At 44.3% G+C, this 18300-nt stretch overlaps 1 protein-coding gene across 1 annotated transcript in view; it reads left to right on the plus strand.

Annotated features, from left to right (window-relative positions):
* Window positions 1-8362: 8362 nt before the first annotated feature.
* LOC118967301 (nuclear envelope pore membrane protein POM 121-like) overlaps window positions 8363-18300 on the plus strand; it is a 33845-nt gene continuing 23907 nt past the window's right edge. The window contains exons 1-8 of the mRNA XM_073213485.1: window positions 8363-8566; window positions 8888-9025; window positions 10662-10742; window positions 12287-12458; window positions 15399-15487; window positions 16107-16177; window positions 16660-16775; window positions 16903-17005. Of these exons, the coding sequence (XP_073069586.1) occupies window positions 12300-12458; window positions 15399-15487; window positions 16107-16177; window positions 16660-16775; window positions 16903-16917 (450 nt within the window). The 5' untranslated portion in view covers window positions 8363-8566; window positions 8888-9025; window positions 10662-10742; window positions 12287-12299 and the 3' untranslated portion in view covers window positions 16918-17005. The remainder of the gene's footprint in view (window positions 8567-8887; window positions 9026-10661; window positions 10743-12286; window positions 12459-15398; window positions 15488-16106; window positions 16178-16659; window positions 16776-16902; window positions 17006-18300) is intronic.

Here is an 18300-nt window from a genome sequence, read left to right on the forward strand (position 1 = left end):
TGCCACTAGTTGTCTGGCATGTGATATAGTGTCTTCTGTAAGTCACTCATACTAAAGTGACTTAGCTCTGTTTAGATGTCTTCCATGCATCTTAAACTCTATAACTAAAACTGTGTTTATTATCTTCCTCTTCCAAAACATGCACGCACACACCTGTTTCCTCTCCTGCCTTAACCTCAGTAAAGGGTGTCACCAGCTATGCTGCTTCTCCACCTAGAGTCTGTACATTCCTGTTTATTCCTCTCTAACCTCCAATTAATTAGCAAGTCCTGCACTTTCACTGCTCTTAGAATTTATATTTGGGTTAGGCAAAATCTTTATATAAAATAATCCTTTTTTCAGATAGCAAATTTCTACTGCAGAAATAATACAATGTTACAGAGATTAATTCCAAATTTAGGAAACTATATGTAGAAAACCTTGCCTATGTCATTCTATATTATTTGATCTGTAAACCAATTTGAGAGTGAAAGCTATATCTGGCAAGCGGAACTTCTGAAATTAAAGATTACTATGGTATGAATAATTTCTAATATAGTCCTTATCACAAGAAAAACATTTATAACTCTGAGGGCCAAGGGCAGGCCACCCCAAGATGTGCTGTTGTGACATGCAAATTACTGTGAGCTGAAAACCATCAAGGCCTAAAAAACTCAGAAAGAAACCCTGACCTCCTGCCCACCAACAGCAAAAAAGAATTTAGCTGGGAGATGAGCCATCACCATAGATGGTTGTATTATAATGTGACCTAGGGGTGCTACACAGGAATGAATGTGACAAAGCCTATTAAAAATTTCCCTCTGTGCCCTATTGCTTCTGTGTGGCCCATCAAGTATTTTGTTTACCCTCTTCATATTCCTGTGAATTTCTTCCCTTTTCCTTTGAAATCTCAGACCCCTAACTGCTGCTTGGTTCAGGATGACATATATACCTCATTCTCCCTGACTGTCTTTGGAAACCATGTCTATGACTTCCCCATATGTACATAATTAAACTTTCATTTTTTTTCTCCTGTTAATCTTTCCCATGTCAGTTTGATTCTTAGACCAGCTAGAAGAACCTCCAGGGATAGAGGAAATTTCTCCCTCCCCAATACCCACAAAGAACAAGGAGAACAAGGTAGATAAACTTTTATTTTAGGCCATGGAAAGAAGTTCGTTGTGGCATCATAACCAGGCCCATCCTGTCCGGCTTTCAGGGATGGATCACCTAATAGGCTGGCAGATGCAGTTCTAGTAAACAAAAATAATCACTCTTCTCTGATAAGTTATACCAGTGGTTCTAAAATTATTGGGTAAAAGTCTGATTAAGAAATAGGAGATTTACATAGTCTCAAAGTATCTCCTCACAAAATATGAATTAATTATGGAGAAAAGAATGGATTTACAATGAGAAACCTGATAGATACCAACTGAACCAAGTGACCAAATATGTTATCAGTAATGGGATAAATACATCATTCTCCTGGAAGAATGCATTCTGAAGGACATGTCACTTCTGTGGCATTCCTGGTAAAATGTATACTCTGAATTTAATCCTGAAGAAACACCAGGAAGAACCTAACTGAGAGATATTCTTCAAAACAGCAAAGGATCAAGAGTAGTCAAGACATGAATGAGTAAGAAGTAAAACGTGTGGAAATTTATGTGTCATGGGCATTGCAGATTATTGGAAACAATGTACTAATTTATGGTTCTGGGACAACTGTCTACATGGGAGAAAATGAAATTAAACAATACCTCACAGCATGCACAAAATTCCAGGGAGGTGAAAGATAGAAGGATGAAAAGCAAAATCATAAACTACAAACACCTTAGAAAAAAAATAGAGGGAAAAAATAACTTGATAACTTTGGGATAGGGAAGGATTTCTTTTAAAAAAATACAATGAGCAGAAGCCATAAGGAAAAGCTAATAAACTTAAAAATACCAAGAGGCACCATAAGGGAAGGGGAAAAGGTCACCTACAAATAGAAGATACATGTAGTCAATGGAACTGACAAAGGCTTAGAATTCAGAATATATGAATAACTGATTCAACAAGAAAAAAAAATAACAATAGGAAATAGGCAAAAGAAATCAATGGTGGTAGCCCAGAAGAGAAAGATAAATGGCTCATAAATCTCATTAGTAATCAGATCTTGCAATTCTTGACAGACTTACATAATCCTGCCCAAGAGTCACCACCATCACCTAAAAGAGCCTGGACTCAAACCTAAAAGTTAGCCTCCAGAGATTGCTCTCAACCATAATATCCTGCTGTTGTCCCACAAATCAACAATCTTGAAATCTAATTATTCTTTACTTAAGTGAAATAAGGGATGTAGATTCCAAAAAAAAGATTTTGGACTAGACTAGAAAGAAAACTCTAAGTTAAACGTCTGCCATCCTTATGGAGTAAAAGTGTAATTTTTATAATCGTACACTTGCTTTGTGGTAAGGACAACTATCTGAGAGTTGCATCACCCTTTCTGCTGATGTATTGGAATGCTCGTTCAGAGTAGTTTTCATTCATCACAAATCCGTGTCTTTGAGGCAGATGGAAACAGGACTGGTTGTTCTCTTTCACAGATATAAACCAGAAACAACTGGCAGTAAGACCTAGTGTGGGCACAATTAAAATTGACAACACCTACAGTTAACTAAGAATCTTTTAGAACCACCATAGTGTTAGAGATTAAAGTCCATAAAGTGCTCGAAGCTGGATACTTAGATCTTAAGACCGTTAACACTATTTTCTGGATTCTTGGTAGCCTTGGTTTTCCATTTAGCTGCTTAGCAATTGCCATACAGTATGATCAGCATTTCACTGTTATTACAGCTTCTCCATTTGTGACAAAATGGTTGAACTCTTACCCAGCTGAGGCAGCAGAGCGCCTATATTCATTCACTCTACACCGAGACTTCATCTACTAACTGACATTTATAAATCATTTAAATGCTTAGAGCCTCGTAGAAAACGTGCACAAATAAGTTGGGATGGCAACTTTACAAAACAGGAAATGCACTGACAAGGGATTCCAAGGACAGTTTTGAAACCTCTCTCTGCCACTATCCCATTACTATCCTGGAACCAGTAACTAAATCTCTTTGAATCTCAGTTTCCTTCTCTGTAAAATAGGAGTGGAGGTTGGGCACCCAAGGCAGATTAAACAGTATGAAAAGGAAGAGAATCAGAAAAGCGTGGGTGGTCGTGGGGGTGGGGGTGAAATCGGGCATGTATTTCAGTTAGGCCAGCCCAGGTTCTTAATGCTAGCTGCCCATTAGGATTGCCTAAGGAAAATTTTTAACTACTACACCTTTGAGATTCTTCTGTTTATTAGTTTGGAGTGGAATTCATGCATTGACTGGTATTAAACTGCCATGGTCCTCAAACTTTAGCAAACATCAGAATCACCTGAATAGCTTGTGAAACCACAAATTGCTAGGTCCACCCTGAGTTTCTGACTCAGTAGGTCTGGGGCAGAGCTGAGACTTTGCGTTGCTAACAGGTTCGCAGGAGATGATCCTGGGAAACTTCCTGTTTGGAGAACTACAACAAGTTGTATAAAAAGGATTCATAGAATATTCCAGAAGGATATTTGAGGGCATATGACTTTTTTTTTCTGTTAAATCAGGAATGAATCTCATCACCCTGAAATTTCCACTCCATTTTGTTAGCCATGTGCAGAGGATTTAGCTTTTAAAATACTTGTGTTAAGGAATTGATAAGAGATTGCCCCCAGTAGGGGAGCTTGTGAGTGAAAGAGACTTTCCCTATATACATTTTGATATTGCATGAATTGTGCATCATATGCATGTACTTCCAAACAAAGAGTAAAACTAATAAAGCCTTGGCTTAATTTGATGAGTAACAAAAGAAACAGACAAACCCTCTGGTTATATTATGTATGACTATCATCTTCCCTGTACTTGGCTCCCCAGTATTCCTTACATTGTAGTAAAATTCATTAAACAATTACAAAACAAAAAATCAAAACAGGAAAGGAGGAAGGTAAGAAAGAGCGGAGGAAGGAATGGAAAGGAAAAGAAAGAAACATGGGCTGCTATAAGAAAGTTTGTGATTTAATGGAATATTATTCAGCCATAAAAAGAAAAGAAATCCTACCATTTGCAACAACATGGATAGAGCTAGAGGGTATTATGCTCAGTGAAATAAGCCAGGCGGAGAAAGACAAGTACCAAATAATTTCCCTCATTTGTGGAGTACAACAACGAAGCAAAACTGAAGGAACAAAGAAGCAGACTCACAGACTCCAAGAAGCGACTAGCGGTTACCAAAGAGGAGGGGTATTGGAGGGAGAAGAGGATTCAGGCGAATTATGATTGGTGCACATGGTGTGTGTGGGGTCACGGGGAAAACAGTGTAGCTCAGAGAAGGCAAGTAGGGACTCCATGGCATCTTGCTACGCTGATGGACAGCGACGGCAATGGAGTTATGGGGGAACTTGATAATATGGGTGAATGTAGTATCCACATTGTTTCTCTTGTGAAACCTTCAGAGCAGTGTATATCAACGATACCTTAATAAAAAGAAAAAAAGGAAAGTTCACATACCAATTGACTTTTATGAAAGACTTAAATACTTTTATTTTCCTTTTTCCTGTTTCTTTTTCGCCATCTCGCCAACGGGTATCGTGCTACCTGGTGCCCGCGGCGGCCGCGCTGGTCGAGCTGGCTGGGGGGAGCCTGAGCCGCGAGCCCCGAGCTGCCTGCCATTCGCGCGCCATCTCCCGGCAAAGGGAGCGCCGCCGCCAGCGCACAATGCACACTCGCCTCTAGCCCCAGCGCGCTAGCGCAGGCAGGCAGTCTGGAGGAGAGAGCCGCGGAAGCCACTCGCCCGCTGGACAGAGCTCGCTCGTCGCTTCAAATGGGAGGAGTTTTGAGCAAGCTCCGCCCCCCCGCAGCCCGCCCCCGATCCGGAGGCCAGGAGCCGGCGCCCACCCGCGTGCCCAGCCTTCCTTGCAAGCCGCGCCCGCCCCACAAGCCCTGCCCCGCCGGCCCCCTGGGCCCGCCGTGATCCCATTCAGCCCTCAGTCCCCACTCGTTTCCTCGGGTCCCGTCGGAGGCCTCATCGCCGGTAAGACACGCTGACCCGCCCCAGACCGAGGAGGACTTGACTTTGAAAGTTTTTTTTCTTAAGTCCTAAGTGGGCTCTGTGCCCTTTTCACCTCTTCAAACACCTTGGTTCGCGTCCACCGTGTACTGCCTCCCTTTAGCCTTTACTATGAGATGTGCTGCCAGAACTGTTCCCTTCTTTCAGTTTTTTGGGGGTCATTTTTCTATTTTATTTTTAATTTTTAACTTTTTTTGGTATCATTAGTGTACAGTTACATGAGCAACATTGTGGTTACTAGACTCACCCCATTATCAAGTCCCCCCTCATACCCCATTACAGTCACTGTCCATCAGCGTAGTGAGATGCTATAGAGTCACTACTTGTCTTCTCTGTGTGCTATACTGCCCTCCCCGTGCCCACCTCCCTACATCATGTATGCTGATCCTAATGCCCCTTATTCCCCTTCTCCCTCCCTTCCCACCCACTCTTCCCAGTCCCTTTCCCTTTGGTATCTGTTAGTCCATTCTTGGGTTCTGTGAGTCTCCTGCTGTTTTGTGTCTTCATTTTTTTCTTTGTTCTTATGCTCCACAGATGAGTGAAATCATTTGATACTTGTTTTTCTCCACCTGGTTTCTTTCACTGAACATAATACCCTCTAGCCCCATCCACGTTGTTGCAAATCCTTCTTTCAGTTCTTAAAGCTCTGAACTTTAATACAGTATGGGTTTAGCAGAATACTTGGTAAATCACTTAAAATATCCCTGCTTCAGGTGAGAATACCATCTGTCTGTTTATTGCAGCACTATTTACAACAGCCAAGATATGGAAGCAACCTAAGTGTCCATCAGTAGATGAATGGATAGGGAAGAGGTGGCACATATACAAAATGTTACACTGTTCAGTCATAAGAAGAGAACAAATCCTACCATTTGCAACAACATGGATAGAGCTAGAAGGTATTATGCTCAGTGAAATAAGCCAGGCGGAGAAAGACAAGTACCAAATGATTTCCCTCATTTGTGGAGTATTAAGTCAAAGCAAATCTGAAGGAACAAAACAGCAGCCGACTCACAGACTCCAAGAAGCGACTAGCGGTTACCAAAGGGGAGGGGTGAGGGAGGGAGAAGAGGATTCAGGGGAATTCTGATTGGTGCACGTGATGTGTGTGGGGACACGGGGAAACACTGTAGCTCAGAGAGGACAAGTAGGGACTCCGTGGCATCGTGCTACGCTGATGAACAGCGACAGCAATGGGATATGGGGGGACTTGATAATATGGGTGAATATAGTACCCACATTGTTTCTCTTGTGGAACCTTCAGAGCAGTGTATATCAATGATACCTTAATGAAAAAGAAAAAAAAATTCACATTATACCAATTGACATTTATGAAATACTTCAATGCTTTTCTTTTCCTTTTCCTTTTTCTTTTTCGCTGTCTCGCCAACGGGTCTCGTGCTGACTACCTGGTGCCCGCGGCGGCCACGCTCGCCGAGCTGGCTGGAGGGGGGCCACCGCGGCCTGGGGGTGGCCTGAGCGGCGAGCCCCGAGCTGCCATAAGCGCCATCTCCCGGCAACTTGGGAGCGTGCGCCGCCAGCGCACAATGCCCGCCCGCCTCTAGCCCAGGCGCGGTGGTGAAGGGAGTCAGTCTGGCAGAGAGAGCTGCGGAAGCCGCTCGCCGGCCGGACCGAGCTCGCTGATCTTTACAAATGGGAAATTTTCTGAGCAAGCTCCGCCCCCCGCAGCCCGCCCCCGTTCCGGAGGCCCGGAGCCGGCGCCCGGCCTTCCTCGGAAGCCCCGCCTGCCCCGCCAGCCCCGCCCCACCCGCTCCCTCGGCCCGCCGGGATCTCATTCCTCCTTCAGTCCCCATTCATTTCCTTGGGTCCCGTCGGAGGCCTCATCGCCGGTAAGACACGCTGACCCGCCCCAGACCGAGAAGGACTTGGCTTTGAAAGTTTTTTTCTTAAGTCTTAAGTGGGTTCTGTGCCCTTTTCACCTCTTCAAACACCTTGGTTCGCGTCCACCGTGTCCTGCCTCCCTTTAGCCTTTGCTATGAGATGTGCTGCCAGAACTGTTCCCTTCTTTCAGTTTTTTGGGGGTCATTTTTCTATTCCTTTTATTTTTAATTTTTAACTTTTTTTGGTATCATTAGTGTACAGTTACATGAGCAACATTGTGGTTACTAGCCTCCCCCCATTATCAAGTCCCCCCTCATACCCCATTACAGTCACTGTCCATCAGCGTAGTGAGATGCTATAGAGTCACTACTTGTCTTCTCTGTGTGCTATACTGCCCTCCCCGTGCCCACCCCCCTACATCATGTATGCTGATCCTAATGCCCCTTATTCCCCTTCTCCCTCCCTTCCCACCCACCCTTCCCAGTCCCTTTCCCTTTGGTATCTGTTAGTCCATTCTTGGGTTCTGTGAGTCTCCTGCTGTTTTGTGCCTTCATTTTTTTCTTTGTTCTTATGCTCCACAGATGAGTGAAATCATTTGATACTTGTTTTTCTCCACCTGGTTTCTTTCACTGAACATAATACCCTCTAGCCCCATCCACGTTGTTGCAAATCCTTCTTTCAGTTCTTAAAGCTCTGAACTTTAATACAGTATGGGTTTAGCAGAATACTTGGTAAATCACTTAAAATATCCCTGCTTCAGGTAAGAATACCTTCTGTCTGTAAATTATAGTACTCTAATAGGTTTTGTTACTTTTCTATCTTTGGACCAATAAATTGTATCAGCCGAGCTCAAAGAAGTGTACCCAGGAAACCTCCTGGATGAATATAACTTGGCTGATAAAGATGATTAGATTAAAAAGACTTGTGTTTGTGTTTAGTCCCAGTTGAGTGATAACAACAAAATTGAAAACTCCAGTAACAACACTAGATCTTTGATAAGTACATTTATTTGAAAAGGTGAACATTCAGATTTTTAAAATGTTTGACTTTGGGTGTATATTTCTGATGACTTAGCATAAGAGATTGAAGGATTCTTGTAAAATTTGTCCCTGCACGTCCTTACACACACTTTTCTTCCACTGTAGTTTTACTTATGTGGGCAGTTTTTCAATTTCCCCCTCAAAGTTGTTGAATCCATTGCAGGGACAGCTGTTAAGTACCTGCCACTTTCTGCCCTTAGGTGGAATGGGGAAAGTTGCCATAAAAATGCTGTGTTTTGTGTTGCTTAGAGGCTTAAGCTCTCTGGAAAATAACTGAACCCACATGGTTCTTAAGGAATTTAAATTTTCTGTCATTCTTAAGCTGCTTTGATTCCATGATGTGTCTCCCATTCTCCACAGGGACTGTGGGACTTCACCACACCACTTTGGCATAACACATCCAAGACAATACCCAATCCAGCAGGGCCGGTATTCCCATGTGCTTCCCACGCTGTGCTGGAATGGCGGTCACAGGAAGCGTGTGCTGTCTCGCGGTCATTCCAGAGTGGTGTGCAGGCCTTCGACAGTGAGGATCGCTCCTCCCGGGAGCAACCTGGCTCTTTTCCAATGTAAGCATTGCTGGAGGAAAAGACTCCCAGTGTGTCCACTTTATTCTCCTACAGTTGTTCATCTGACAGAACAACTGTAACTCAAAGGAAAGGAAGAATCTCCTTATGTGAAGGAGAAATCTCAAGTTCTAGTTGTTGAGCAGTTTTTTATTTTTTGGGTTTTTCCCAAGACTGTAGCTTAACAGCTAAGGGCCATTTGTGTGAGTGTATAAAGTACCCTTTTGCTTGTTGGATAGCTTCTGATTTCCAATGCTTGAAGTTCATGCTATGTAGGATAATAATCAGAATATCTTAATGCTAGACTCCTGTTTTCTGTTACAGAGCAGCGCAGATCCCTAAGGCCCCAGACCCGTGGTCAAAGGAGGCTGTTCTGCTTGCCCTCGAACGTTGGAAGAGGAAGAAAAGGACAGTGGAGGAGGAGGAAGACCAAACATCTACTGCTGGTCAGGACAAAAGAAGGTAACATGCCCTGCGGAGTACTCAGTGTGCCTCCCACATGGGCTCCTGGGATTTGTTGAAAGAGAGATCACTCCCCAAAAGAATCAGAGGCCACCTCCTGTGTGTAAACAGCAGCTCCCCTTCTTTGGCTTTCATGGAAGAGCTTGGTAACAAGAGCTTTAATGCTATGCCTTTCATTAGGCACAGGTTACATATATTTTGTAATATACCTTTTCCATAAGTACTAGAGAAAAGCCGACAGTTACTGGCCACATCAGCTTCATACTTTTGATATAAATGTGTTAAATTTTATTTTGAGAGAAAGCTGAAAGTCTTCCCCTTGTGGTGGTCAGTGATTTGGGTGACCATCAGCTTAGGTGTCATGTTTGTGCTGAAGGAAATACTTAGCAAAGAACAGTGAAGACTGGAGTATGGTAGCTTTATGAGTAATGAAAGTAAAACCAGTTTCATTTGGTTTTTGAAAATTTAATGAAAATAGAGTAAGCAGTCTGTTTCCTTGATGGAAAGAGAGGAAGTTGAAGATGCCGAGCAAGCTGCAGAACTGCTTGTTGCTTTCCAAGGAGTCAGTTAAGGATTTTCTTGTAATTCAACAAATTCCAAGACCCACCATGTGCCAGAGCCTACTCCAGGTACTGTGGGTAGAGCACTGAGCTAGGCAAAGGTCTCCTGGGACTTGGGTAATCAATGAAACAGGATAATTATAGATTGTAAGTATATAAAGATTTTTAAAAAGCAGTGCTATAAAAGGGTCATGGGAAAGGGGGAGCTCTGTGTATAAGGTGGTCAAGGAAACATGCTCTGAGGAGACAGTGGGCCCTACATTTGAGAAATAGAACCATTGTCCTCATCAGTTACACCAGGTTAGCCATAACCTGCAGGTTCACAGCTGGCCAACTTTGATACTCTAGATGGCAACATTAGGTAAGGAAATACTAATAAATGCAAGTGTGTTCATTGGAAGATTGATTGGAAGTAACGTTGGAAGATCAGGTAATGAATACTAGGGATATGCTTTACAAGTGAGCAGTCTGAGCTCATGTCAGCCAACTAAGCAGGAGTGGCGGAGGGAGATGGTGTGTTGGAGGCCAGAGAGAAAATAACTATTCTTATGGTCAAAACAGGTTTCTCATGTTCTCCGGATTGGTAATTTGTCTAGACCCCAGTGAGCCTATAACTGAGGGCTCTGTGTTGTGTTTCCCATAATTGGAATAAGCAGTGATTATGTGCACCATGCGCAGGCCCTTATCTGTGACCTGTGAAGTTCTTCTCTTATAGACTGAACTAAGTGAGAGCACTGGGGGATGTGTGTAGGTGGGTCACTAAAGCGTTTTTTTGTCTTTAGTTTACAGATGGTAGGATATTAAATTTGTGATTACAGTGCTTTGGTGAGAAGTTAGCAAATAATCAGTACACCTGAATAGTTCAAAAGGTCTTGATGCTTTTTTATACTTTTCTTATTAGATTAGGACAGTCCTAGAATAAATTGACCTTCCTGAATCTTTGAGATCTGAGGCAACCTTTTCTTGTCTAGCATGAACCTATGTTCTGTAGAAAGAGTATAAGATCCCAGGAATATGAGAGTATCCTTTCAAGGAGAGGTCGTATCATCTAACTGAGGGTTTGTGATTTGTCACAGGTGCCATGACAGCAGTGGGAGTGGCCATTCAGCTTTTAAGCCCGAGGTGGCCAACGGAGTCCCTGCTGCTTTCGTGCCCGAGTAAGTGAGAATCCATCTGGGTGAGGTTTCCTGTTTGGAAAAGGGTCATTATCAGACTTATTGACCTGTAAGTTTTCCTCTTTGAAATCAGAGAGGAACATTTTGGGTAACTTGCCACAATAACTATTTTGTCTAATTCCTTTTACTATTTTTCTTTAATATGCATAAAACATGCTAAGGCTAAGAGGGTTTGTAGATACACTGAATAACCAAGTATGTAACAAAAAGATCACAAGGTTTGTGCAATGGATAGAATGCAGCAGTACGAAATTTAAGAAAAATATAAGATTTCTGCCTTTTAGCTTAATTATATTTGAGGAAGAATTGGCTGGGAGGAAAAGAGGCTGGAAATGTGTGTGAAAAGGCTTGGGGTAAGGTACATTTTAAAATTGAGTCAGCACTATGATATGGCTGCCAAAAAAGCTTAACATGCTCCTCCTCTGGGCTGCTAGCAGAACAAAGACCAGGAGGAGGCAGGTCAGCGGTGGTCCTGAATGCCTTAGTCCTGCTGTCCACGGAGGGCTGCTGGTGGGCTGTGCTGCCCTGCAAGAGGAGGCAGACACAGACCGAAATTCACTGCAAGAGAGTGAAGCAACTCAAGATGTCCCGGGGTGGTGGTGGGTGAGGGGGTTCTAAAGGAACATAAGCACTAGCCCAGAGGAGAAAAACCTCAGGGGTGTAAAGAAATGAGGGAGGGAAGGATAATGGCCTGCAAAAACCTGAAGGACTATCACATGAAAGGAGGACAATTGGCTTGGCTTGGCTCCAGATGGGATCCATAGGTGAAGTAAGTGAAAGAGAAAGTATGCTTGCATCTAGTGCAGGGATAAACTGCTCTGTGGTTGACATTCATCAGCCAGGAGACAGTGAGCTGTCTGTGCTGTCACAAAGGTTGGATGACTATTTCACAGGAAAGATGTTTAGGGAATTTCTGTTTCAGTTTGAATCTTAGAAAAAGTGGTTGGTTCCTCCTAAACTTTTTTTAACACCTTTATTGAGGTATAATTGACATAAATAAACTGTGCCTCTTTGAATTGTACCATTTGATCAATTTTGACATGTATCCTTATCAGAATTATTGTCCTATAAATTTTCCTATTTGAAATTGGAGAGGAACATTTTGAGTAACTTGCCACAATAACTATTTTGTCTAAATTTCACACCCACGAAACCATCACCACAGTCAAGATAATGAACATCACCATCACTGCCAGAAGTTTCCCCATGCCCCTCGGTGAAGCCTTAAAAATCTCCCTCTCATCCTGTCCCTGTTGCCAGGCATCCATTGGTCCCCATTCTGTCACTATAGATTTGTGTATGTTTCCTAGAGTATATATAAGTAGAATCATACTTTTAATTTTTTAAATACTGAGCTTTCCCTTTCTGACTTTGTGAGACATGTTTAGCTGAATTAACAGTAAAATTAACAGCATTATCCTTTTCCATTGCGTTAGAACGATTTTGTGACCGTGGATGAAGCCTTAAAACAATGTTGGTGCCTTTCAGTAGCACATCTGTGTTTTCCCCTTTTAATTTCCGGTTAGGCCTGGGCCTCTGATGAGAGGCCTCAGTTCCCAGAGCTCAGATGGTGAGCTGCGTAAGAGAACCTGCACCTCTGCTGTGAGCTGCTCGAAGGGCACGTGTGCATGTGGCATCTGTATGTCCAGCCGCAATGCCATTACCAGTTCCTACACTTCTAGTGGAGGCATCTCTCAGGTATGCGCATCTGGTGGTGTGGCAGAAGTGGGTTCTTTGCATTTATTAGTTGATTATGCAGTGTTTACTAGCCACCTTCTGTCAGATGCTGAGATCACCTCTAAGCTAACAGCAGTTACCAACCCTTGAATGATCGCTATGGACCAGTGGAACAAACTAGAAAGCCCAGAATGCCTATGTGGAAACCTGATACAAGACAGAGCCATTATTATAGATAAATAGACAGAGAATGAGTAATTCAAAAAATGGTACTAATTTGATTAAAAGGTAGATTGAGTCTGAATTGCATTGGGTCATAAATTCATCCTCTAGGCACTGGGAATTTAATGAAAGTTTTAAAAATAAGTGGTTATAATTATTTTTAGAAAGGATGTAGTGTAGACTGGGTAACAGATCAAATTTTTCTACCAGAATGACTTGGGTTCAAATCTTGGCTTTGGCACATAGTAGCTATAGACTCTTGGGCAGGTAAATGACTTAAACTCCCTTTTTCTCATCTCTAAATGATTGTTATAAAGATTGAAGGTAATGTTTGAAAAGCACCCATTACAGTGCTTGTCAGTAAGAAGGCACCCAATATATAGGAGCTGGAAAAAAAGTAACACATGCATGAAGGAGGTTTTTGAGAAGAGAAAGAATTTGACATAAGTTTTCATCCATACAGAAGGCTCTTAGGGTAATATAAATGACACATTAATGATAAATGACAAATATAGGATATGAAGGCCCCGGCCAAGCAGTTATGGCAATGCAGAGCATAATGGTATGAAGCTTTACCTGGATCTATTCTACACTAGGCCCTCTGCTGAGCACTGTACACACATTTCCTCAATCAGTGATCACAACAGACCTCACATACATAGTCATTGCCCCTTCTTACAATTTTATGTCAAATGTCATACATACACAAAAGGAAGAAAAAATATCATAATGAACCTCCATGTAGCTTCAACAGTTAACAGTGTTTTGTCAGTCCTGATCCATCAACACCCCCACCCCAAATTGGTTTTCCTCTTGTGTTTTAAAGTATAAACATGTTTCACCTGTAGGTACTTCAGTGTATTTTTAAAACTTTTTGAACATTAATAACCACAGTGCCTCTATTCCTCTGAATAATAATGACTTAATGTTAGTTATTATCGCTCCAATTCGCCCTTCTTACCCTCGTCTTATTACAGTTACTTTGAATCAGGGACCAAAAATCAACTCATTGCATTTGGTTCACATGTCTCTTAGACTCTTTTTTTTTTGAGCATTAAAGGTATTTAATTAATATATGTAACAAAAAATCTGAAGGTAAGGTCGTACACTTATGGAAATAATGATTTTGCCCTACTTCATAAGATAGTTGTGAGGCAGTATTTGTAAAGTGTTCATGCGTCTACACTGTCCATAGTAAGCATTCAAGAAGTGCCACCAAAATAAATATCGTCATTTACATTTCAGGGGACTTAATTCACACTCAGAGCTTCAGACTTAGCTTTATACAAGGTTGTATCTGATGGTCTAACAAGCAGGCAGGGTAAAAATAATCAACTTTTTAACCGGCCTGGGCGGAGCGAGGATGCTCAGAGCGCCGCGGGTGGGCGGGGCGAGGGACGCGCCCTCCGCCGCCCGTATGTCCCCGGGGGGGCGGAGCCCGCCATCCCACCGCCCTCCACGCAGCCGCGCTGGAAGCAGCCACAGCGTCCCAGGCAGCTGCGGGCCGACCGCGGGAGGTGCGCGTGCACCGGATCCTCCGCCTCCCCGGGCGCGCTGCTGAGGGCGGCCGGCCCGGCGAGCTCCCCGCGGTGGCAGAACCCCTCCGCGGTCCTGGGGCGCGCCAGACATAGCCCCGGGGTGCGCGGGCCCCGCCAGGATGCCGGCTTCCCCTGGTGCTGGGCCCTGGCTCCCAGCGCCTCGGCCCGCCCGAGGAGCCGCAGGCGGCAGGTCGCCAGCCTCACAGCGCCGCTTCCCCGGGCGCTCCGGGCCCCGCGCGGCCGGCGCCCCCTGGCGGCCTCCAGCTGTCAGGCTCCCCCCGCGGGCTGTCCCCGCGGTCGCTGCTGATGCCGCCACAGGCGCAGAGCACCTGGGCTGGGTGGCGGCCGCGCGCGCCCTCCCCCGCAGCGGGAACGTCATACCTCTCTTAGACTCAATCTACGGTACTATTACTACGCTTTTTCTTACTTTTGAAAATCTGAGTCATTATGTTCTATAGAACTTACTACATTCTGGATTTTGTTTTCGTCATGGTGCCATTTTGACATGTACTCTATCCCTATTTTCCCTGTAAATGGGCAGTTGGCTCCTGAGGCTTGATGAGTTTCAAGTTCAGTGATTTGGGCAGAGGTGCTGCTGTGCACTTCTGATCGCATCACATCGGGAGCAGGTGCTGTGTGGTTGCCTCCCACTGGGCTCAGGTGTCAGTCTGATCCTTCCCTTTATTGTTCCTATGAGCTTTTCACCTGCTGATTTTAGCTGTCATTTATCACCTTTGTCTATGTCCATTGTCGCAAAATGGTGATATTCTAATTCTGTCCTTCCCTCTGCATTTGTTAACTGAAGGTCTGTGTAATTCTAGACAGAAGAACAAACCCCATCTATAGGAGTGGCAGGATAATAAGCATGCACTGATGCCATAGTTAACTCCAAAGATGACCCGTATGATTCTTGCTGTGTTATCTTTATGAACTGATGATATTTTATAAACATTTCATGATCCTCAGTATAGTGTAGCTGCTCTTTCTGATGCAACTTTGCCAACTTTGGCCATTGACAGACCTTTCAAATACTGGCAATTGACTCACTTTTCAGAAGCCCCACTTCACAAAGAAATGTTTTTTTAGTCACTTGAAAAGGAGACTTTACATACAGTGATGGATTAGAGCCACAGAATTATGTTGAAGGTCAGATCCTATGTTATTCACAAGGTCAGTCACGTGACTTGTGTTTGGCTTTTAGCTGTGGAAGAGGCGTCCCAGTGCCTCACCCTTCTCCAGCCTAGCCTCGTCCCACTCACAGACACCAGAGAGTCCAGAAAAGAAAATGAGGTAATCGGTGATTGCTGTGTGGATTAATGAGAGGGTGGGAAAGGAGGGAAATTTACTTGGCTCTTAGGCTTTCTGAGACTCCGATTTGGAGAATCAAAATGGTTCACATCTAAAGGGCAGAGACGGTGCCGCCCTGAATTGCTCTCGTCTCTTGCAGTCGTCATACAGTGTGACCACACCGGCCTCTGCTTCCCCTCATGCTGCAGCGTGAGGGGCTGGGGCATAAGGGGAGGGTCTTGCATGGGACAGAGTGAACAGAGTGACTGATGGGGGTGGGCAGCAGGCTTCACATTCTAGACCCCAGCTGACCCCCTAGGTGCCCGACTAGAATGCTGCTTTCTTAGAGATAGAGGTGTGACTAGGACTCTCAGAAACTTGGCAGGTTGTATGTAAGGTTCTGAAGATTGTTTTCTGCTTGTTTTAAGACAAAGGTGTCTCTATGGCTTCTGTGAACTGCCACCCTTCATTTCTTTAGGAATTTTCTTTGCTTCTTTTTGTTGTCTTGACACACTGAGATCTTAGTCATGGTTGTTCTAGACTTTGGTCAGTTGGTAGTTAGGAGGGTGTAAGAAGTTATCCAGTGCTTTTCTAAACTTCATTGTGCCTCTTCCTCCTACAGAGAAGAGGACGGTCCTCAGGGATCTGGCTCTTCCGCTCCGCTGGTAAACAAGGAGTCCCAGGGAGAACAGGGTAAGTTGATGAACGCATGCCATGTGTTGGCGGTATTGTATGGAGGGCGCATGGACCACAACCCACTGGAAACACGTACTGAGCCTTGATTTGTGTGGGGCTTGGTAGTTACAGAGAGAGATGTTCCTGTCCTTCAGGGTTTATGGTCTGGTAAGGGAGAAAGGTTGCCCAGACTCGTATAGCATAACCCAGGCCACCTGGGAGGTTTGGGGTAAGGTAAGCCTAGGTGGGGGAATCTGAGCAGACCAGGCAATTTCTGTCCAGTAAGCAACCATGTGCATGCATTTGGAGCAATGACCACTTCACGTCATCTTGACTGTTAGAAATAATCTTGCCAACATCATCCAAGCACCCAAACCATAGAAGATAGAATCCCAGGGACACCTAGTGAAAGTTCAGTATTAAAAACTAGGCTGGATAGACAAACCTCTCCATTTCTGGAAGAGAGCAGGAAGAAAGTAAGTCTGATACTTTATTTGCAGATACAACCACATGTAGGGAGCAGAACTGGGATTCTCCAGTGACACCCAGCAGCTCCCAGCCACGCAGATGCAAGTTTCCCCTGGTGCCCTCCAGGCGAGGGATCCCGCTGATCTTGGTATGGTCTGTCCACCCACCCCTGCCCACCCCAGTCTGGCTCCCCTGCATCTCAGGAACGGAGGGGTCAGTACAAGTTTCCTTCACTTCCTTCTGACTGGCTTGGCTTCTCCTTTTTCTCTTGGTAGCCTCCAGCTCCCTGAATCGGCCGCTCGATCACGGTCAAAGAGTATTACCAGGAGAAGCAAGCTCAGTCACAGTGGTTGAAGAGGATCTTCGAGGATAAGACTGGTAAGGAATATGGGTTAATTTCACACTCCAGAGATGGTTCCCAGAGTCATACTTGTTGACTCCTGAATCCCTGACCCAGCAAGGCTTCTAGAGCACCAAATACCATCACGTTTGAGATACCATAGTTGATATTTTCTGTTCTTCCTAGAATCTGCTGCAGTGGCAATGTTGGGGGGGAGGCATTGTGTATTTTACTCCGTTCTTGTCCCCGCCATGACAAATAATTGAAGGGCAGAGACACAGTAGTAAAGCAGAGCAAAAGTTTTATTTAAAGTTACTTAGCCAGAAGTGCAGGTGACCTCAGAGAGGGAGGAGTGCCCTGAAAGGTTGGAGAGAAAGAGTTTAAGATTAAAAGGTCACACACTTAGAAAGTGTGGGTGACTTCAGAGAGAGGAGTGCCCTGAAAGGTTGGGAAGAGTTGAAGTTATGCACCTCGGAAGAGCAGGTGACCTCAGAGAGAGGAGTGCAGCACCCTGAAAGGTTGAAAAGAGGGAGTTAAAGTTAAAAGGTTACGCACTTAGAAAGTGCGGGTGACCTCACATAGGAGCACAGTGAAAGGTTGGGGACTCCCTCTTTTAAGGATTTTTTAGGAATGTGACAGAGGGTTAGGGTGTGGGCTTATTCAGTGGTCTCAAGTATCTTTGATGAGACGTTAAGTTACTCATCAGTCCTCTAGGTAATTCTGAAAAATTAGCTTATCAAGACTGCCTTTCCTCCAAGGTGGGCAGAGTTGTTTGTTTGCTAAAGAGTATGTTAAGAATTTTTCTTCTGAAGCTTCCTAGTTTTTTATTTTTAAATACAATTTTGGCTTTAAGGCAGGATCTCCCTGTCTTTACTTTGCTGTTGATAAGTGGGCCTTTTAGCAGGCTAGAGTAAATCATAAAATGGTCTAATGGACACAATGAAGACATGGGCTGTGCTCAGATACTTTTATCTGGGGAATATTCAAACCTTCAAGGCCAAGTTTCTCTTGACCTTTTGAGCTTTAACTGATTAACTCACTAACTCTTAATCTTTTCTGGATTTCTAGATTTAACTGGTTAACCGAGTCCTTTCTAGGGGGCTTTGCTGACCCTGTACTCTTTCCACCTCACTCATATGTATTTCCCTGCCTAACAGCCATGCCCATGGCCCGTTCGCCCCTGCAGACACCTGGCCTTCTGGGCTCTCTTGGCTCTTCACAGCCAGGGCCCTTCCCCGGCCCCTCCCCAGACTCCAGATACACAGCCCCTTTCTTGGGGCTGACCTCTGCCTCTCCCTCAATACCAGCCACTAACACCACCAACTCACCTCCA

This window comes from Manis javanica, chromosome 10 (assembly GCF_040802235.1).
Source record: "Manis javanica isolate MJ-LG chromosome 10, MJ_LKY, whole genome shotgun sequence".
Lineage (NCBI taxonomy): Eukaryota > Metazoa > Chordata > Mammalia > Pholidota > Manidae > Manis > Manis javanica.